At 40.1% G+C, this 21,065-nt stretch overlaps 1 protein-coding gene across 1 annotated transcript; it reads right to left on the reverse strand.

Annotated features, from left to right (window-relative positions):
* Positions 1 to 147: 147 nt before the first annotated feature.
* Positions 148 to 18,594, reverse strand: rell2 (RELT like 2). Its single transcript, XM_030739144.1, has 7 exons — positions 18,461 to 18,594; positions 16,820 to 17,026; positions 15,761 to 15,823; positions 14,582 to 14,645; positions 13,285 to 13,461; positions 11,620 to 13,189; positions 148 to 3,180 (listed from the first exon to the last, which is right to left on the reverse strand). Exons 2-6 carry the CDS (start codon positions 17,010 to 17,012, stop codon positions 11,623 to 11,625), a joined length of 2,064 nt encoding a protein of 687 aa, XP_030595004.1. The 5' UTR covers positions 17,013 to 17,026; positions 18,461 to 18,594; the 3' UTR covers positions 148 to 3,180; positions 11,620 to 11,622.
* Between the last annotated feature and the right edge of the window lie 2,471 nt (positions 18,595 to 21,065).

A 21,065-nucleotide genomic window follows, 5' to 3' on the forward strand; every position in this document is an offset into this window, starting at 1 on the left:
GCTAAAAGTGGAGGTTTGCTTGATTATATATGCAGCTCGTTACTACCCGAATCGCTGGTCTCATGTCGCAGTGCCGTCTAACAAGGAGGAAAAACACACGGAAATTTAAAAAAAAAAAAAAAAGCATAGACCAGAGGGTGGTTTTGTTTTCTTTAATTGCATCAGAATATATTAGTATACATCTGCTTATTTACACTTGTGGCTTCTTTAGTGTTTGTATAACAATACTCTACAAATATTCAAAGCTCACATCAGGACACATCTCTCAAATTCACAGCATACTCCCAAGATTTGCCCGAGCTATTAATAGTAATTATTTGGGCTTGGTTGTGTTTTTTTATGGTTATGCAGCTTTCAGTGGTAGCTCTTATCTCAATGAACCACACAGATTCTAAGAACTGGTTTTATCATCTTGTCAGCCTGAAAGCAGAAGGCAAAAAAAAAAAAAAATAGAAGCAAGTAAAGCGGGCAGTGGATGAGGGTAGGTCGTTAAAACTGGATTTGTCAGTATTTAGACACATGCTGTCTGTGGTACTCACTAAGATACAGCTGAGAAAACAAAGTCAGACTTGAGGCCATGGAGTTTAGACTTTAACGTGTTTGTATCCAGCTTCTCTCTAGTAACAAATATCAGCAGTAGACACAAAAATTGCAGTTGTTTATTGTTTATGTAAAGTAGACCTGCCATTATTCTGGTGAATAGATAATCTGACTCATGCATAGAAAGACAGCAATCTTTATAAGGTCACCTTCTGTGCTGAAGCTAGGAAAGAGATATTAGTTACAGATGTTTCTGAATAATTTAATTTAATGATGTAATACAGTAAACTTGACTCATGATTTCATTAAGCTATATGAACCTAAAACAGATTAAATGTTAACTAGTAACGTGCTAACTAGACTTTAGTTGTGGCCTCAGTGTTTGCGTCATTTCAAGTTCAAATGTAAGAATTTAGGAGCAGCTTTGTTCTCACTGAATACATTTATTTAATGAAGGCTTTACATTGAATTAAGTGTTGTCTTTATTTGGTGAATCATACTGTTATCGTCATAATCAGAATAGCTCTGACACACCATAAAACTACTTCTCTAGTTGAGTTCTATCTTTAGTTGTATCTAGTTTCAGTGGAAGGTTATAATGTTAGAGATAATTAAGAATTTGACGTTCTCATGTTCAGCCCATACCTCAACTTTAAAAATGAAGGAGGAACTAGAACATCAGTGAAGAGAAAACAGAGACCTATACGAAACAACATGGCTACCAATAGCTGCTCCATTAAGACAAATCATACAGTTTCATGTTGTTTTTTTATGTTTTCAGAGTATATAATGTATATGATTGTTTGAGTTAACGGTTATTGTCTATAGTGACTGTATAATAAGTAAAAAAGAAAACACAAAGTGTGTAGAACAAACAGACGCGAGCATGTCAAATATGTTAATACTGATCTAACAGTTTGCTGTACTGATGAAGGTGAATGATGGAAATACACATGAATATGCTGTGTGCTCATTCATCTACAGTGATGGATAACATAAATATTAATGGTGACACATGATGAAGACACAAGGAAGCCACCCAGCCAGAAGATGGAATGAAATGAGAAAGCATTGGGGGGGGGGGGGGACTGGGACAGCAGACCTCCTGGTTTGTTTCTCATGAGGACAGGAAATAATGTTGAACTCTGAAATGGACACAGTCTGAAGTGAGTCCCCAGGGATCAGGAGCACACATCTAAATACAGATTATAGCTACATCTCTGAGAGCTAAAAATGAGATGAAACCCCAGCATTTTATCCTACTTCTTATTTAGATTTGGTTTATCTCTGTTGCACCAATATGGTTTATGGAAACAAGCTGGTTAGCGTACAACCCATTCTCTTGTTCAAAGATGGCCAAAACACTTAACACTGTGGCTTAAGAACTAGTATGTTGTGCTTCCTCAGAAGAGGTGACTGTGCTTAAAAGGGAGAGCAGAAAGCTGTGTATTAACATTTCACATTCAGTTTTCCCGCCCGTTCTCCCTGCAGCTTTATGCTAGTGAGACCTTTGAGCCTTTATTGCGAGTTTTTTCTTTGTCAAAAGAAGCAGAAGGAGGTTTTGTATCTATTGAGAGAAGCAAGTTTGCTGTATCGAAAGTGGCATCATAATGTAGTCAGACAGTTACAGAAGCTTTGGTTATTTTTGCTCTGCCTATATTATTTTAGTGCCTGAGATGTAATTATATAATAATGGAACTAAGTTTGTAAAAGAAAAAGAAACTAAAAGCAAATAAAACCCATTCTGCCCTCTTGAATATCCAAGACTCTGTAATTGAAGCATGTAATGACCTTGTTACTAGCAGTAGTTATTAAATTACAGAATATGAAGCTATAAATGTTAAGTTATAAATTAATATTTAATGAATAACATTCTTCACCTTTATGACAAACAGCTTTTCCTGCATATGTTGCTAGTTTCACAGCTATGACACAGCAGTCACATCTTACAATCAGTAAGTGCAAACAAAAAAGCACATATCAATGGAGAGCTCCATTCATCACTTAAAATAATCCCTTTATTTTATGGGATGTAAAAACTATACACATTGAGGTTTAAAATTTCCATCACCTTTAAAATGTACTTTACATTGTTTATATTTTTATGGTTCATAGCCTTAAGTATAGTTTACTCGGTGGAAGTTTCATCACTGCAGTTTGATAGCATCTAGGGTTGCCACCTTTCGCCCACCACAGCTTCTCAGGACTATGACCAACACGAGCCAAGTCGCCCGACTCACATTTTGTGTTTTTTTTATAAACGGGTGATCGAGAAAGCAATAAGTCATACATAAAACTAAATACTTTTTTAGCAATGAAGACTTTATTGCTAAAGATTGCTGCATGTAAAGTGCTGTTAAATAAGGCTACATTATATGCATCCCTATTTAAAGACCTCACAGCTAGAATGACATCTAAAAAAGGTCTGGGTTCGATTCCACCTTGGCCCGGGTCTCTCTGTGTGGAGTCTGCATGTTCTCCCTGTTTCTGCGTGGGTTACCTCCAGGTACTCCGGTTTCCTCTCACAGTCCAAAGACATGCACTTAGGTTACTTGGGGGTTCTAAATTGCCCTTGAGTGTGAATGGTTGTCTGTCTCTCTGTGTCAGCCCTGCAACAGGCTGCAGACTGCCCCACCGACCCTGAACAGGATAGAGGATGGATGGATGAATGGATGGATATATCAAAGTGCAATGACACACAACTTGCACACAAGCTATTGCACAATTAACTTATTAAATGATATACTGTATGATCTGCAGCATGACAGTAGCACCATCAAAGTCAAGCTTTTAACTTTTCATTTTTTTTCTCTCTTTCATTTTTCTGAGATATTTCATATTTTAAAAAGGCTTTTAAACAGTTTTTCATCAAATCAAAATTATCGAATCTTGTCTTGGGACAAATCATTTTGCGGGTCATTTTATGATATGTGGGCATATCATATAAATTGCTAAATAAAAACCATGATATTTGTGCCAAAATCCCCCAGTTATGTTTTATGAACTTTTAAAATTAATATGCAAATGGAATTTGCACCTTTTTGGTGGGATATGATTTTGCCAAAGTCCCATGAATCAGAGGTTTACTCTTAATCTATTGGCATGATTTGTTCTTTCAATGGCCATATATGCTAATACTACTGTATATTCAATTAATGATCATTCAGACTCAACACCCTAAACTATGGAATTATATTTAGGTCAAAAGTCAGGCACGAGCAAAAACACAATCCGCGGAAATAATTTAATTTCACGGGCGCAGGAATGCATTCACATTCGCTCAATGAACTTCCGCGCGCCTAGAACTAGTAGCCACGCGAAAAAAAGAAGCCAGTGCGCATGCGAGACTGTCTGCTGTGCGCGCGCGCTGCAGCAGTTTCACGCGCCCGCACGCGGAACAAAATTCTACGCGAGTGAAGAAACAGACTTTTGACCATCCGGGGCGGAGCCCAAAGGATTCACAAGACCTCACATGATTGGTCACTTTTAAGTCGATCACGCCCACAAGGCGAGGGCCTTAACCTTGATTGACAGCAGTTGTTAGGTAACATTGCACAACTGTTTCTTCGAAACCAATACCATTTGTGAATGTTATAGAGGCCTGTAGTCAAAATAAAATATACTTATTTCATTAAACCTTATTTTTCTAGCCGAGGTGATATTGCTAGCAGTGGACGCTCATTACCTTATGGCGGTAATCCAACTTCGTCTTCCTGTAACAACTGCTGTCAATCAGTTAAGATCCCCACTGACGCTGTTCAGCCACAGATGTGCGTCTGCCCACTCACGTCTGTATCTTTGCATACGTTTTCGTTTCTGGGGGCGCGGTGGAGTGTCGGGTGTAGTAACGGACATTTTTAAAAGGCGCGGGTGTGTGACGTCTGTCGCTAGGAAACGGCCGGGGGCGGGGGGGAATGGAATGCCGGCAAGAACTGTTACGTCAGAATGCGGGCTTTGATGTCTCTGATGGGTTTTAGCTTTGAAGCGTAGCCCTTAACCCCTTAACTGGCAGCAAAAAAATCACCTGACAAAAACTACATAACGCCTTCTGGTTATTATTGGCTCTGAACAACCCATTTCATAGCCTATAAATCGGCTGCGTCTGGTCCGCGGGCCGAATGAAGTGCATTTATATGGCAGGCTAGACCCGCCCATTTTGACTGACACCTCATTCGGCCAATCATGTTAAGAAATGGGTTTCCCAGAGCCAATAATACTCAGAGGGCGTCACGTAGCTTTGTCAGGTGATTTGGTGCAGCCAGTTACATGATTGGCCGAATGACGTGTCAATAAAAATGGGAGGGTCTAGCCTGCCATATAAAAGGGACTACAAACGGCCCGTCACCGGGCCCTTGCCAGTTAAGGGGTTAAGTAGGGGAGCGCAAACAGTAGAATTCAGTTCAGCATCGAGTAACGAACATTTGGAAAGACTTGAATCCGTAGCAGTGAAGCAAAATAACAAAATGTCTCAACACTTAAGAAAGAGCAATAACGCCAACCTCTCTGACCGGGATGAGTCAGAAATCCCCCGTGAATGGGATGATTACCCCTTGTACACGGGTGAATGGGGTGATCTGCCAGAAATCCCCCTTGACCCGGAAGTCGACACCCATTACTGGGGTTTTCGGCAAGATGTCTCAGACGACACTGACGACAACCCCCATGACAGTGAAGATCAGCCTGAATCCATCAGAAGTGGATCACATCCCCTGCACACTGATCACAATATGCAGGAGGAGAAACGTCATGTTGACGAATATATGGGCAGCAAGCTCCAAGTCGCGGAGAGAAAAATCCAAGAGCTGCAATCCAAACTCCAAGACATGGAGAAAACAAAAGACAACTTGCAAGAAATGTTTAACGAAGTCCTGACAATAAACACACAGATGCTTGTACATCAGAAAAAACAGGATGCCAAATGCACAAACTTGGAATCACAGCTCCAAGGCATGGAAGAAGAAAATCAAAGCTTGCAAAAAATGCTTGAGCAAGCACTGGGCCAAAAAGCAAACATTCTGAAAGAGAAGAAGCAATTGAAAATGAAATACACAGAAGTGAATGCAAAACTTGAAGAGAGTGAAAGGAGGCACAGGGAGGTGCAGGCCGAATTAGAGGACACGATGGGACAAAATAAAAGCTTCCTTCACAAAGCCCAGCAAGGTAATGCTGATGTTCTGGAAGACAAAGAGGCTAAGTACAGATTATTGCTCCACAAGATGCAAGAAAAGCACACAAAGACCGAGTGCGAACTCCATGAAATGGAGAAAAAAAATGCACAAGTCCTGAAGGAGAATGAACAACTGACCAAATCGCAGATAAGGCTGCAAGATGTTCTCGAAGACTCCAAAAAGAGAAACATAGAACTCATGGAGAAAAGCAAAACACTGGAGCAATGCAAGGAAAGGTTGGAGAAAAAGTGTGCACTGATGCAGGGCAGGACGAACGCTATAATGAGCAGCAGTAAAGGACTGGAAAAGCTTGTCCAGCACAAAATAATTGAACTGCACAAGGAGAAGCGACGACAAGAGAAAATGCACGAAAACATGCTTCAACAAGTGCAGAGGCGATGTGAGCATTTACAAGACGTGAATCTCCACATGCATCAATGCAATGAATACATGCAGGAAGCGATGAAAATACAGGAAAGGAAATATAAACAACTGGAAGAAAAGCATGAGATAAGGTGCAAGAAACTTGAAGAGGAGAATGCAGAAAATATCAGAAATCTGCAAAGCATCATCCTGCAGCACAAAGAGCTCTTCGAGCGCTGCCTGAAGAAGAAAAAACACTTCAAGTTTCTCCAGAAGAACGCAGCTCCTTATACATCTCAAGGACAGGTCAACTTGTCTGCCACCAACTTTAATAAATTTCCTTGACTTTGACGTCTCCTCTAGCCATCCTCTCCATCAGCTTCCTCTTTCCCCCCTCCTTGTTCTTTTCCTTTCACCCCCCCAACCAGCCTTGGCAGATAGCTGCCCCTCCCTGAGCCTGGTTCTGCCGGAGGTTTCTTCCTGCTTAAAGGGAGTTTTTCCCTCCCCACAGTAGCCGAGTGCTTGCTCACAGGGGATTGTTGGGGGTTCTCTATCCCTTTCTTCTCTCTCCTTCCTTTCTCTCTCTTTTTTTTTTTTGTAATATAATTGGATACTCTAAATTTTAAGATAATAAAAAAGGCAATCATATTGTAATTGAATTTAATTGGATTCACTAAAATAATAATAAAGGCATTCATATGCCATCTAAAATTACTTCTGTTTGTGGATGTTCACTTATTTATTTTTGCTTACAGTCTCTGTGCAAGATTAGCCTAAATGTTTACCACACAAATATGAAAGTTGCATCAAACTTGTAACCACAAGTTTGATGCAACTTTGGACCAGAAAGCCAATATACCAAAACTGGTCCAAGGTGCACCCCACCCTGGCAGCAGGGATAGGCTCCAGTCGCCCTACGACCCTGCTTTAATATGCAGTAAGCACACGGGAAAATCAGTGTTTGGCGCTGAAGTCCGTGAATGATGGCTCTTGGAGGACGACTGTTGCCGTAAAATACAGAATCGTCTTTTATTTGGCAATTAAATGCTGCGTCCTATATTGAACCGATACGGGACATCATTTGTTCTGTATTTCCAAAAATCCTCACCTCTGTCACACACACACACACACACACACACACACACACACACACACACACACACACACATCAACACTAAATGTAACAATTAAGCACAGAATAAAATACAGGAAATACTAAGGCCAGCAAAATTGTTGTGAATGGCGCTGCTGTCACCGTTTCCTACCGACAGACGTCGCACACCTGCACCTCTTAAAAATGTCCGCTACTACTGAGCTACAGCTACTGGGTGGCTGTAGCTCAGTAGGTAGAGCAGGTCACCTACTGATCGGAAGGTCAGCGGTTCGAATCCTGGCTACTCCAGGCTACATGCCAATGTATCCTTGGGCAAGATACTTAACCCCAAGTTGCTCTCCGACCGTTCTGTTGGAGTATGAATGCGTGTGAATGTTAGTTAATTAAAAAGCACTTAGCTTCGTAAAAATGGAAGTGCTTGTATGAATGGGAGTGCATGGGTGAATGCACAGGTTGTATAAGCGCTTTGAGTGCTCATACTGAGTAGAAAAGCGCTATATAAGAACTAGTCCATTTACCATTTACTAGTATTTTAGGAAGAAAATACTGATTAGTCGTACGTTCATCTACTGCTCTGCTTATTGTTTTTGCATTTTCATGCAATTAGCAGCAGCATTCATTTTAATGTTGAAAATAATACGTTTGATATTTATGTATATGCATTAATATCAAAATCACAGAAAACTAAACCATGGTATGGGGTTGAAGAAGCTTGTATCTGCGCTGTGTGCTGTGGGAAGCTAATAAGGGATCAAGTCCTTAATGTGGCACTATTACTGACAGGGCACCTACAGAGGATTGTAGATCAGCAGAAGGCATCACTGACTCTCTAAGAAGGTTCTGCTCTCGTGGTTACAGCTTTTTGTTGTGCTGCTAATGAGTCACACACGCTCCCAAGAATTAGAGTTAGCGGTATCACATTAATGAATTTCCAGCTACCCACGGGGTCATTATGGCTCCATCTTACTTCACATTCTAATGGATGTGTTATAAATAATAATGGTTAGCAAATCCTTATTTCATCAATCAGTTAATCAATCTAACATCTATAGCTCAACTTACTAGCCAGCACACTGACCCACTGATCACATTAAAGCCATCAGTTAAAGGATATCACTTGTAAAAGAGATGGGTGTTGCATTAAGCCATACACTAATCTTGCTATAGCTATGGCTAACCCTAACCCTGGTCTTTAAGTCTGATGTCATTTCCGGGTCCAAAAGTTGAGGCAAACTTAAGTAAAATTGTTATACCACACAGAGTTCAACAACATAAAATTACAACTGCAGCACACATACAACCATTCTTTGTTTGAAGATCTATAGTAGTCAGTAGTGAGTTTTAGGCCATTAACAACAAATCATGACAAGATTTGCAGGCCATCTTCAAAATTTTGGATAGCTTTTGACTTAAGGTATTTATCAAACAACCATTTCTTTAATGTTCATTTCTACATGGTATGAAATCTTGAAACATTCTTGATTGTGTCAAGTAAGACACTAAACACCATCTGTTAATGCTGAATATAAAAGCAAACTTAAAATCACACAAGTCAACACTCTTCAAAAATTTGCAAATTACCTCTGAAGTCAAAGTACATCTGAAGCTAAAAGGAACATTGATTTAGTGTAGCAGCTAAGGAATTATAAACCACAATGTAAAAGAATGGCATTTTTTGACTTGATCATATCTAGAAAAACATAAATTATGTGCCAAAAATATCAAGGTAATCATTCTAAAATATATAGAAATTTCATTCAAGATCACAAATCTATGGAAGCTTGTTTCTGACGCTGAAAAAAAAAAAAGCCTTCCATAACCTGAAATTTCAAATTACTAAGTTGAAATTTTAAGAAAATAACTTGAAACTTCACGTTAGCTCTAACAATCAAGAAGCTCTGTGAAGGACTAGGGTTTAATCCCGGGATCCGGGATTCCCGGGAAATGCGATCAGAACCATTTCCCGTTTCCCGGGAAACGTTAGACGGGAAACCGGGAAAAAAGTCGCGCGCGTCGATTTGACTTTCAGAAAGAAAAGAAAGCTTCAGAAAGTTAAATTTAAGGAAATATTGAGAGAAGGGTTCGTTTAATGCGAAAAGCATTACTCTTCATTTCAGGCACGTTCAGCCTCCGTTTAAGGCTTCAGCCTTCATCTCAAGCGTTTTAATAGAGGTATTACACAGTTGTGCTTTTTTCCTCTTTAATTTGTTGAAATCGTAGGCAATGTGTTTACCCTAAGGTATTTTGTATTATATAATTTTATATTATTATATATTGTTATATTGCATTATATAGCCTATAAAATATGCCTGCCCTGAACAATAAAGAAATATCTGTTTAACTTCGAGTGTTTCTTTTCCTCGTTTGCAGCCGCTTACTAACAATCATGAATTAGGATACGGGCCTAATGTGTGAAGAAATTATCATGAAATAGATTGCTTTAACATATTTCGCTTTTAAAATGGAGTTGAGTAAAATGTATATTTTTTAGGCTATAAGGATTGGCCAGTTTTTCAAAAGACGATTCACAGCGAACCTACTTTAACCCTCAGACACGGTGTTATAAATTTGCTGTTGCCAGAATGGCAATGACCAAGTCGTAGTGCATTACTCGAGGCCCTGTGTTATGCCATATTATAGTGTAGTACGGTAGTTAACTTTTCAATGACTATTACAGCATTCCACTGGTGGAGATATATTGCAACAGATGTCGCCACAACAGCGTGGCTGAGCCTTTATCAATGCTGTGGAGATGAACCGTATTGTTTTGCACCAGCAGTTGTAAAATATCTTGGTATAATTCCATGTACAATGGAGGAATATTCTAATTATATTTGTTAAGGGAGTGTTGAGGAACGATACAACACCGCATAGCTCGAGCACTCGAATGTCGAGATGTAGGTTTTATTGCGTTAATCAAGCCGACGTTACCCCCTACTGGGCATAACAGGACATAGCTGGAAAGCTACCGCTACAATATCACAATAGGTTAAGGCCGACACAGGCTACAGAAGGCCTAATTAAAATAAATAAATAAATAAACTTTTTCCCGGGATTCCCGGGAAATGGCTCGTCATTTCCCGGGATTTGATTCATGTCATTTTCGGGAAAAATATTAAACCCTATGAAGGACCTCATTTCCTTGTTCCCCAGAAGCAGATGGCACAGACACATGCGCACTCAAAATCACATAATGACAGCATCAGTGAGCTTACAGGTAAACGGGCACAAATTGGTGACTGGCAGAGCTAACCCGAAATTTCAAGTTATTTTCTCAAAATTTTGAGTTATTAACTCAAAATTTCTCACAGATATGGATGCCATTTTTTTTTTTTTTCAAATGGGGGAAACAAGCTTCCATACAAAAGGAGATCCTCATTTTAGCTCTTAAAAAGAATAAGCATATGGCTAAAGTCATTAGGATTTATCATTTGGAAACCATAAATGTCTGACAAATGTATTGGGTGACTCTATCAAGCAAATGTAGAGACCTTGACGTGCTGGTGATACTAGAAATGCTTGAAATGCTAGGTCATCACCAAGTTATTGAGATTCATTCAGAGCTTCCCCATGAATGTCTGCACAAAATTAACAGAATGACTGATCCATCCAATTTTTATATAAATAATTTACTGGAAAATTGAAAAAAAAAAAAAAATTAACATAACATGACGTAAAACTTTTGAGAGTTTTGAGGTAAACTTGGCTGTTCACCTGTCATCTTTTGTGAGATTTCCAGCTAATACATTACTTCAAAGTTCTGTATTAGCTGGTCAGTGGTTGGTAATATAACATCACCTCTTGCTGTCCTTTATGTTTTTGTAACCCTGTTCCAACCACCTTAATTTCTCTTTACATTGTCTCACTGTGAGGTGGATACCTATTAGCGGGTTTAGAAAAATTGTTCGACAAGTTTTTTTATTTTTGAATGGTCAAAATCACGTCTTTACTTTGCTGTCAGTTCTCTTTACTGTGTTTTGTTCCATTTTGAGGGCCAATGTTAAGAGCTGTTGTTTGTATGGCTAATGTTTTACCAGTGCAACGTTCATTTCATTAAGCAAACAACATGAATCTATATCTAAATCACAAAATACCCACGCCAACCAAAGTTCCTATGTTGAGAGGTATGTACTCCTAGAGACCCTACAAACACAGATCTTGGGGATCTGTGTTTTGGGGATTGAGGATTGCATTTGGGGATATTAGATACTGAGGTATTTTAGTCTGGGCCAAAGTGGTGAACTGACCAACATGACATGCCTAAAAAAAAGAAAACAAAAAAAAAAAAGGTTTTGCAAGTGGTTATCTATTACCTAAAGAAGATGTAATTGGTGGCAAACGAAATGGTCTGTTCCTTATGTATTACTTATTCTACTTAGTGGTGGTAATAGTCATTTTGATAATCTTTAACTTGTCAACATTTTGCGACTTCACCTCTCAGTCCTTTTCCAACTGTGCTCCTTCCACCACCATCACCTTGCAGTCTCTAATATCTTCCATTTCCACCATGTCATCCTTCTCTTGACTCAGAGTTGGGATAACCTCTACTCCAGAAGTCTCTCCACTCTGACTTTCAGGTTGTCTAACACCTGGTACATAGACATTTCCTTCTTGATCAGCTGAACCAGTGACCCTGTTTTCCAGGTCAAACTCAAGTTCATAATTGTCTTCTTTCTCGTCTTCAGTAGTTGATTTCTCTTCCTCCACCATAGTGACAACAGAAAACTCCCTCTGGCTGTCAGGGCTGGCTTTAACAATGGTCACACTACTTACTCTGCCACCTTGAGGCGAGGATGGAGACAGGCTAGAAGGTGACAAAGGTAAACTGCTACATCTGTCTTTAAAATCAGAGGGAGAGGAAAGGGCAGAGCCTTTAGAGTTCCCTGCTGCAATTGGTAACAGTTTATCTTTTTTAAGGATTCCAGGTTTCTTAAATTCTGACTTTTCTTCACCTTTGGGCAATGGGGCTACTTCAAGCTCTTGTTCCAGAGATCGGGCTTGTGATGGACTAGAAGTTTGTCTAAAAGATGAATATGAAACAGGTGACTGTCTAGCCATTTCTTGGTGATGTGGGAGTTTGGGGCTTGGTGTGAGGGCATGTGGAAATTCTGCTCCTGCAGCTTCTGATAGTACATTTCTTGATCCAAGTTTGGGGCTTGCTGTCATTGCTAGGGGTGAGGTAGGAGTTTTTAATGAAGAGACTGAAGATGGGGTCTTGACTGGCAAGGACTGGTCAGGGGGAGTTTGAATAACTGGAAAATCTGTGCTGGAATAGGTGTCAAGCTGACCAGTATGGCTGACAGGAGTGAAACCTGGGATTGATGTGGGCATGGGTACAATGGGTGTAGACGTCTGTAATGGTCCAGATTCAGGTTTTATCCACATATCCTCAACATTTACTCTCTTCTCAAGTGGAATAGGCAGGGAATTTGGGGCAGAAGCTGCTGTACTCCCAGAGGATGACTGAAACGCAATCTTTGTGCCAGGTTCAGGACTGAGCCCAAGTTTAGTGCCTTCCTCAGGGCCAACGCTAGTGTGACAGGCCTCTTTCTTACTCTGAGAAGAAGGAGAATTAAGAGAATCTGATGTTTCAGTCTCATGTTGAAGCTCAGTTTCAAGCTTGGAATCTGCTTTAATAGCACGTTGAGGATCAACTTTAATGTTCTCAGTGGACACAGGCTCTCCCAGCACTGCAGGTTGCTGCTGAACAGCAGTTTTAACCCCTCCAGTGTCCCAACCTGTCCCCTCCCCTACCTTAATACCAACAGGGTCGCTGCCCCGCCTTAACCCAAATATGGTCACACTCTTTTTTTGTCTTCCCACATTTGCAGACACCCCACTGGCACTTTCTGAAGGTTGACGGACTTCCTTAAACATGCTTCTCAGGTTGTACCCGCCATCCTTCCGATCATCGCTATCTTGGGATTGGTCCAGCTGGTCCCCTGAAATGGCCATTGGATTAGAACTTCCATGGGACTTTTTATCAGTGTGTGTCACCCGGAACCTGAAGGGATTTTAATAAATTAATTATAAATCCTCTTACTGGTTGCTACTTTATTTCCGTGTATTTCACAAAATGACTCACTTCTGCGTTATTACCTGCCGACAGAGAAGACAGTCTGTTCCCCAGGTCGCTGTTTGGCACGGAGGGTTCTGCTTTGTCTGCGGCCCTTTTTAGATTTAATCTGGGCACAGAGGTGGCAGGAGTTGTGGTCGGTGCCAGAGTGGACTGTGTGGAGATGGGGAGGAATACCACCGATGGACTCCTTACGCAGCCTGGCCATCAACATCAGCAAGGTTTTGAAATTAGATTAAGTTGTAAGATGTTATAAGCCTGATCTTAATATGTCATAATTTTTTATCCTACCGAAGATTTAAAAAAAAAAAAAAAAAGGTGGTAAGATTAACTACAGTTAAAACACTGCTCAGCCAAATCAATATGGCCATATCTGCTGTTAATTCTCCCCCTGCACAGTTCAAACCTGTCAATAACTAGATTTTACAAGAGACCCGACGCTATCCTGTGGTATCTGACCCTAAGGTAACTACTGTAAATTCTGTAAGTTGTGTGATTGAGGTGCTGTGGATCAGACCTATTCTAGAACATCATCCAACACCATGTCACTATTTCAGTTTTCCCCTCCTTCAACTACTACTACAACCTTGCCCTTGAGGTTTTATGAAGATTTTATAACCCTATCATGAGGCTATACAAGTGTTTACACTTGGCCATTTTTTCAAGAATTTCCTCACAAGAACTTCACTAGACCAGAGTCTAACACTAGGTGTGATCTAAAGGTTCTATGACTTCACCTGTACAAAGGAAACACTGTAAATGATTTATATTTGGCTTCTATCTCCTTCAGGGGAAATCCACAGCTCCCTGTCATCATTAGTGGTGGGTTTCTGTTTTGTTTTTTTTTCCATTAAATTGTTCTCCCAAGTTTTGCCAATCAGGAAACAAAGAAAAGAATCATCCTGAGTGAAAAACATCAAAAACTATTAGCATTTTTCAAAGAGTCAGTTTTGTCTTTCTCCAAAATTTAGGGTTAGGGTAGGGTTAGGTTGACTTGGACATCAGAGGGTTAAAGCCAGATTGGACAGTAACATCCTCAGGCATCTGACAAAGCACATTTGATGCAAATTACCTGTGGTGTATGTACACTGAAAAGACTTGTTTTTAACTGCACCAAATGAAAGTTCAAAGTGCTGTTATAGACATGTCAGCGAACAAGTGTGCATCAAGATTTTCAAAAAACTTGACCTCTGACCTTTACCTTTAGGTCAGGGTCATTGGTGACATATCCATTAAAAAAAGTCAAGATTTCAAAATCAAATTCAGTTCCTTTCTGACATCATCGTGCAGTGTTACATAGGTTTAGCTGAACGACTATACCTGCGGTCATGGCGCACACAGACATTGTGGTTTCCCAACATCTCATTGAAGGCTTCCATATTTGCTGCAGGACAAAAAATAGAAGTAACTGGTAAACTGGTAAGATTAAAAGGACTATATGCATATGGTTTACACATTTGACACTTGTATGTATTGCTGGCATGAAAATGGTTAAATCCAGGAAAGGTTTTAAGCAGAGATTTTTACTCAAAATATATCTATATCTCAAGACAGCATATCAAAATATATATGATGGGAACATTTAAAGAGATGCTAAATTAAAAGACAGCTGAAGATTAGGTCAGATAAAGCTCTATAAAGTTGAATTTTAAAGGACATGTATCATGCTTTTAAAACCTTTTTTACATGTAAATCATTCACTTGTTGTCTATATAAAGTAGAACTGCAATGCTTTGGTATGAATTTCTCATTATTGTAGCTCCATAGACCCCTCTTTTACACCTTTTTTGAGGGGCGTCTTAGCGCAAACCGTTTTGGTGCGGTCTCTTTATATGTGAATGTGACATTTCATGCCCCGTCCCTCTGCAGGTCACACAGCGGTCAACTCCACCCCATTCTGACATTTTTGTAGTTTGATAGCAGCGATATGATTACGGGCGATACGACTACCGGCAGAGCAACCTTTTATTCACAAGTTTATCAACAACGTCAACAACGGAAGAGTTATCCATCCATCCCTATATGTTTGAGCCAGAGTCTGACCCAGAGCAGGAGAATGAAGATGACGAACCTACGTGCAATTTCGGCATAACGAAACTGAACTACAAAATCACTGCATGTAAAAAAAACAAACAAAAAAAAAAATTAATGGCGGATTCACGAGATTGGTTAGCCGGATGTCCATGCCCTTGTTTAGCAGTTCCACAGCAAGTACTGTGACGTCAGAGGACAGAAAACGTCACAGAGACTAGAGAAAACTGAACAGCCTGAAAAATATGACCCAAAAAGAATTTAAAGATATCTACGCAGCACCGGAACAGAATGCATTTAAATTTCCTGCACTGCTACACACTGAAAGTACACAACAAAATGTATTTAAGGGCTAAAAAAAAGTGGATTTTGCATGATATGTGTCATTTAAACTGAAATAAATTAAACCCAAATTTAAAAGAATTCATTCAAAAACATAACACAACTATTGATCACTTCTTTTGTCACCTTCATTTTCAATGATACATTTCAGAATCTGTTCCACTGTGTCCTGGTTCTCGTCATCGTCATCTGAAACAGAGTAAAACACATTCGGACAAATTAAATTCACCTTATTTACTCTGTTTATACTTCACTCTGCATTTAATCATTAGTTATTATTAATCTCTGGCTATCTTCCACAGCATATCTTTTGTCCGGTCTCCCTCCCCTCACCCCCAACCAGTCACAGCAGATGACTGCCCCTCCCTGAGCTGGTTCTGCTGGAGGTTTCTTCCAGTTAAAAGGGAGTTTTTCCTTCCCACTGTCGCTAAATGCTTGCTCAAAGGGGGTAATTTTGACTGTTGGATTTTCTCTGTATTATTGTAGGGTCTTTACTAAAATACAAAGCGCCTTCAGGCAACTGTTGTGATTTGGCACTATACAAATAAAATTGAATTATTTGAACTGAATTAAACTAATAGCTTCCAGAAAATGCAATGATCCCAAACACACCAACTGGGCAATGAAGGAGTGGCTCTGTAAGAAGCATTTCAAGGTCCTGGAGTGGCCTAGCCCGTCTCCAGACCTCAACCCCACAGAAAATTTGTGGAGGGAGTTGAAAGTCCGTGTTGCCCAGCGACAGCCCCAAAACATCACTGCTCTAGAGGAGATCTGCATGGAGGAATGAGCCAAAATACCAGCTACTGTGTGCGCAAACCTGGTGAAGACTTACAGGAAATGTTTGACCTTTGTCATTGCCAACAAAGGTTGTGTTACAAAGTATTGAGCTGAACTTTTGTTTTTGACCAATTACTGACCTCTCATCTTTCTATGTAGGAGAACTTACACAATCAGTGGCTCACTAAATACTTTTTTGCCCCGCTGTATGTTACCCACAGACTGTCATAAACATCAAAAATGCTGGATCATATACATACTCACAGTTCTCTTAAAGTAATCTTGTAAAAACATTAAAGAAACATATTTGTTGTCACATGCAAAATAATCTCTGAGGCCAACTTAAACCTTAGACATTTAACATTCTGTTAATTGATCTCCTTGATTTGATTTTTCTCCTCAACCCACCATCTGCATTTTCTCCAAGCTTCTCCTCCTCCTCCTCATCCTCCACGTCTGTTCGACAGTGGTAGCCCTTCTTCTTCAACAGGTGGCAGATGAGGAAGCCCAGCAGTCCCGTGAGGAAGAAGAGGAAGACCACCAGAAAGATTATGTAGGGCGGTGGATGCTCCCCTGTCCCCAAGGCTTCTAATTCAGTCATAATGTGGTTTTAACCTGAAACAAGACAGAATTCATGTCATCCTTTACCTCCACTGTTTGGGACAGTAATGATCTAAGCAAAATGTTTTGGAGGCAACAAAATTAAGTTAAAGTAAAGAGGATAATGAGATGCCTCTACAAGAATTAACTGAGTGAAACAGACCAGGAAGGAAAGTGCTGTCATACTATGTGCATGCCTCATCTGTATCAGTTAATGCTATGCTGTTTGGTTTTAAAAGATGAGAATGACAGGCAGCTAATACCACCCAAACATCACAATATTTCTGTAAGATCTCTAAGAAGAAGGCAAAATCTTGCTGTTGTCTTATGATAGTTAGACTGTGAAGCTTTCAGGGCTTCAGCATGACTATCATTTAACAGGGACTATGATTTATAAACATCTGTATGTTTACTATTGTTCATTAGTTAGTTTAAAATTCAAACAACCCCTGTGAGAGAAAGACAGTTCACCTTATCCAGAATAGGGTTACTGGTGCCCCACCCTGGAGCCAGGCCTGGGGAGGGTGCTCATAGAAGAGCGCCTTATAGTGGGCACATCTTTCTGTGATCACAGTGGAAACACTTTCACATGTAGTTTTTGTAACTAAACAGCAATAGTGTTTTACATGTGAACTTAGACATCTAGACATGCTTTTAATTTTCCACACATTTTCAGCCCTGTGTAGAAATCCTAGCATAACCACACCAGGCATTTTATTGGGGAAAAGAAATTGCATAATTGAAATGGACTCTATCCCAGGCCAGCTCTGGCCCCCTGGCCACAATTTTAACACCCTAAAGGACATCAGATCCAGCTATTTAGTTAAATATTGGCAACTGTGTACACCACAAGGCTGTGGTGCAGGCAGCCTGGGTTTGCAATCGACCTGTGGCCCTTTCTCTCTCTCCCCACGTTCCTGTCTCTCTTCGCTGTACACGATCTAATAAAGGCAAAAAAGGCCAAAAATATCTTTAAAAAAAAAACATTATGAAAGGGAGAGGAACATTTGAAGAGATCCTGTTTATTCCAGAAAAAGAAATCTCACACATGCATCCATGCAGTTCCTGAAAACTAGCTACAAAGCTGTGATTGGAAGGTCTTTGTTTCCTTTTTTTTTTTTTTTTACTATTCAGAAGACAGTTTCCCTGATTCACAATATGTCCAGTAGATCTGGTACAAACACCTTAAAGATGTTCACAATATACAGCAGCAACATATGACAGCATGCTCTTCAACAAAAGAAAGCCGTGTCACCGGCAAACATCTCAACCACTTTTAATTTTCATTTAACATACTTCTTGTTATTCTTCAATTATTTGATTTTAGTTATTATAAACCCTCTTAGCACTTTGCCCAAGCAACAATTTCACCTCCAAATGCACATGAGCCAGAGTGTAGATTCAGAATATTTCTTTTTGTCTGTTAGCCAACAAATAAATACTTCTTACCGGGTTTACTGCCTGCCAAGAGTGGACACATCGGAGCATGTGAAAGTCTGTAGTGTCATTATAAAGCATGCTAACAAAAACAAAGCAAAAAAAAAAAAAAGTTGTTGAGATTTAGCTGACAGACAATGTGAAAATGAAGGTGTTGGATAAGAAACTATCATACAGAGTGTACCCCTCCAGTCTGGTTTCCCTTTAGCCCCACCTTTTCTATCTCCAGACAGAGACGGAACCACATCCTTTACTACATATTATAAAGTCTTTTAAAAATAAGTTTAACACTGTAGTACAGCTCTTCCTTTACTTGTAGTTACAGTATAAACTGTATAATAGAGTAATTGAAAGATTCATGTATTTGTAGTATTATATATATATACTCCAATTAATATAATTATGAATAACATGCTTACATACACTCAGTGTATGGTGTAACATATGACTGCTTATCAGTGTGACCCTCCAGCTGGCTTATCAGCATCCAGTAACGCCCCTCACACTCACACACACACACACACACACACACACACTCACACACACACACACACACACACACACACACACACACACACACACACACACACACACACACACACACACACACACACACACACTTATCAGCATGTGTTCTCTTTGAAAATGTTTTTTGCAGTGATAGCAGTGATAGCAAATACCACCAGGAGCCTCTAAACAGCTTCAAAACAGCACATCTTTGTGAAGTACACGTTTCCATCACGGTGAATGGTCTGATGCTGCTCCCAACACTTTCAATACACAGAGGAAACCTCGGGTTAAATTAGCGAGTTGATAACCAGGTTTGTGTTTCTCCTGATTGCCAGATAATAAAAATATGAATAAACTATATGATAAACTAAACTACACAAAAATCTGTTTTTTTTCCAACAAAAGCCCCAGAAAGTAAAAAGTCTCTCTCATGCTTTTTTTTTTAAGTCCTTTTCCACTAAAGTTTCTTCCTTCCCTTCTCATGGAAATCTGTTTAACAGCTGTTTTTCAGAGTGAAAACTCCAGGGACTAAAAGGTTTATGTGTTTGTTTGTTTAACTAACTGAACTACTCATTCTGTTGATTTATCTGGCTCTCTCATCTTTTTCATGTAGAAAGATGTGCATTTAAGATGTACCATTACAACAGTCGATTACCCAGAGAAGACCATAAATGGAATAGAAAGATAAGATAAGATAAGATAAGATAAGATAAGATAAGATAGTGTTTATTTGTCACATGCACAGTTATACACAGTACAATGCACAGTGAAATGTATTTTGTACCTGCAACCTTATATACACACACATATAAATAAGAAGAATAAAAATAAAAAAAAGTAATTCACACTATACACTATACTCTATATACTATACACTATACACACTTTTTAAATTATAATATTTACATTGTGCAATAATAGTCCAGTTAGGGCTCAGAGTTGAGCAGACGGATGGCTTGTGGGTAAAAACTCTTCTTCAACCTTTCAGTCTTAGTCCTCAGGCAGCGGTAACGCCGGCCTGATGGGAGCAGGGAGAAGAGAGAGTGTCCGGGGTGGCTGGGCTGTTTTAGGATCTTCATGGCCCTCAGCCTGCACTGCTTGGTGTAAATGTCCTGCAGGTTGGGGAGGGTGGTTCTGATGGTCCGTTCAGCTGAACGAACCACCCTTTTTAGGGCCATGAAGTCCTGCTTGGTGCAGTTTCCCATCCAGGTGGTGATGCTCCCACGCATGATGCTCTCGATGGTGCAGGTGTAAAAGTTCCTGAGCACCTTGAGTGGGAGCTTGAAGTCTCTCAGCCACCTGAGGAGGTAGAGACGCTGTCTGGCCTTCTTCACAGTGATGTTTATGTGATGAGTCCAGGACAGGTCCTGTGAGATGGTCACTCCCAGGTATTTGAAAGTGTCCACTCTTTCCACCTCAGCACCACTGATGACAAGTGGATGGTAGTCCCTCTGCTGCTTCCTGCTGAAGTCCACGATCAGTTCCTTTGTTTTGCTGACGTTGAGCAGGAGGTGGTTCTCCTGGCACCAGTTCTCCAGGCGGGAGACCTCTCTCCTGTAGGCTGTCTCCTCATTGTGAGAGATTAGTCCCACAACAGCAGTGTCGTCAGCAAACTTGATGATGACGTTGGACTCTGACGTGGCCTCGCAGTCATGGGTGTACAGTGAGTACAGCAGAGGGCTGAGCACACAGCCTTGGGGGGATCCAGTGTTGAGGGAAATATTTGTGCACTGACACTGAATCCTGGGTGGAGACATCTATCTTAGGACAAGTTTTCTGTAGACAGCTGGACCTTCACTTGCTGCCAGCTATACTGTTGTAACCTTGTTTCAGTGTGGACTCAGTCGTGACATGGCCTTCCTGGATGAGAGATGCTTTTCCTCCTCAGTTGCTTTTTCTGAAGTTTCGACTATTTTTTTTTTCCTCCGTTAAATGGTTTTTTTTGGTGAATTTTTCATTATCAGAATGGAGCATCATGATTGTTCATAATTTTAGGATTTTGTTCAACATCTCATTTTGGTTTTGCAACATAACTGTCATGTCAGAGGAGTTTTAATATCCAACTTGACAACATAAACATCCATATACGCAGCTGAAAAGTTTTAGA

The sequence above is a fragment of the Archocentrus centrarchus genome, chromosome 10 (assembly GCF_007364275.1).
Source record: "Archocentrus centrarchus isolate MPI-CPG fArcCen1 chromosome 10, fArcCen1, whole genome shotgun sequence".
Classification (NCBI taxonomy): Eukaryota; Metazoa; Chordata; class Actinopteri; order Cichliformes; family Cichlidae; genus Archocentrus; species Archocentrus centrarchus.

Excerpts from the sequence above, each read along its gene's own strand:
- rell2 (XM_030739144.1), bottom strand. The coding sequence starts at position 17,012 with ATGACTGAATTAGAAGCCTTGGGGACAGGGGAGCATCCACCGCCCTAC. Across the intron at positions 15,824-16,819 it reads GCTTGGAGAAAATGCAGATG|ATGACGATGACGAGAACCAG; the intron begins GTGGGTTGAGGA and ends ACTCTGTTTCAG. Across the intron at positions 13,190-13,284 it reads ACTGTCTTCTCTGTCGGCAG|GTTCCGGGTGACACACACTG; the intron begins GTAATAACGCAG and ends AAATCCCTTCAG.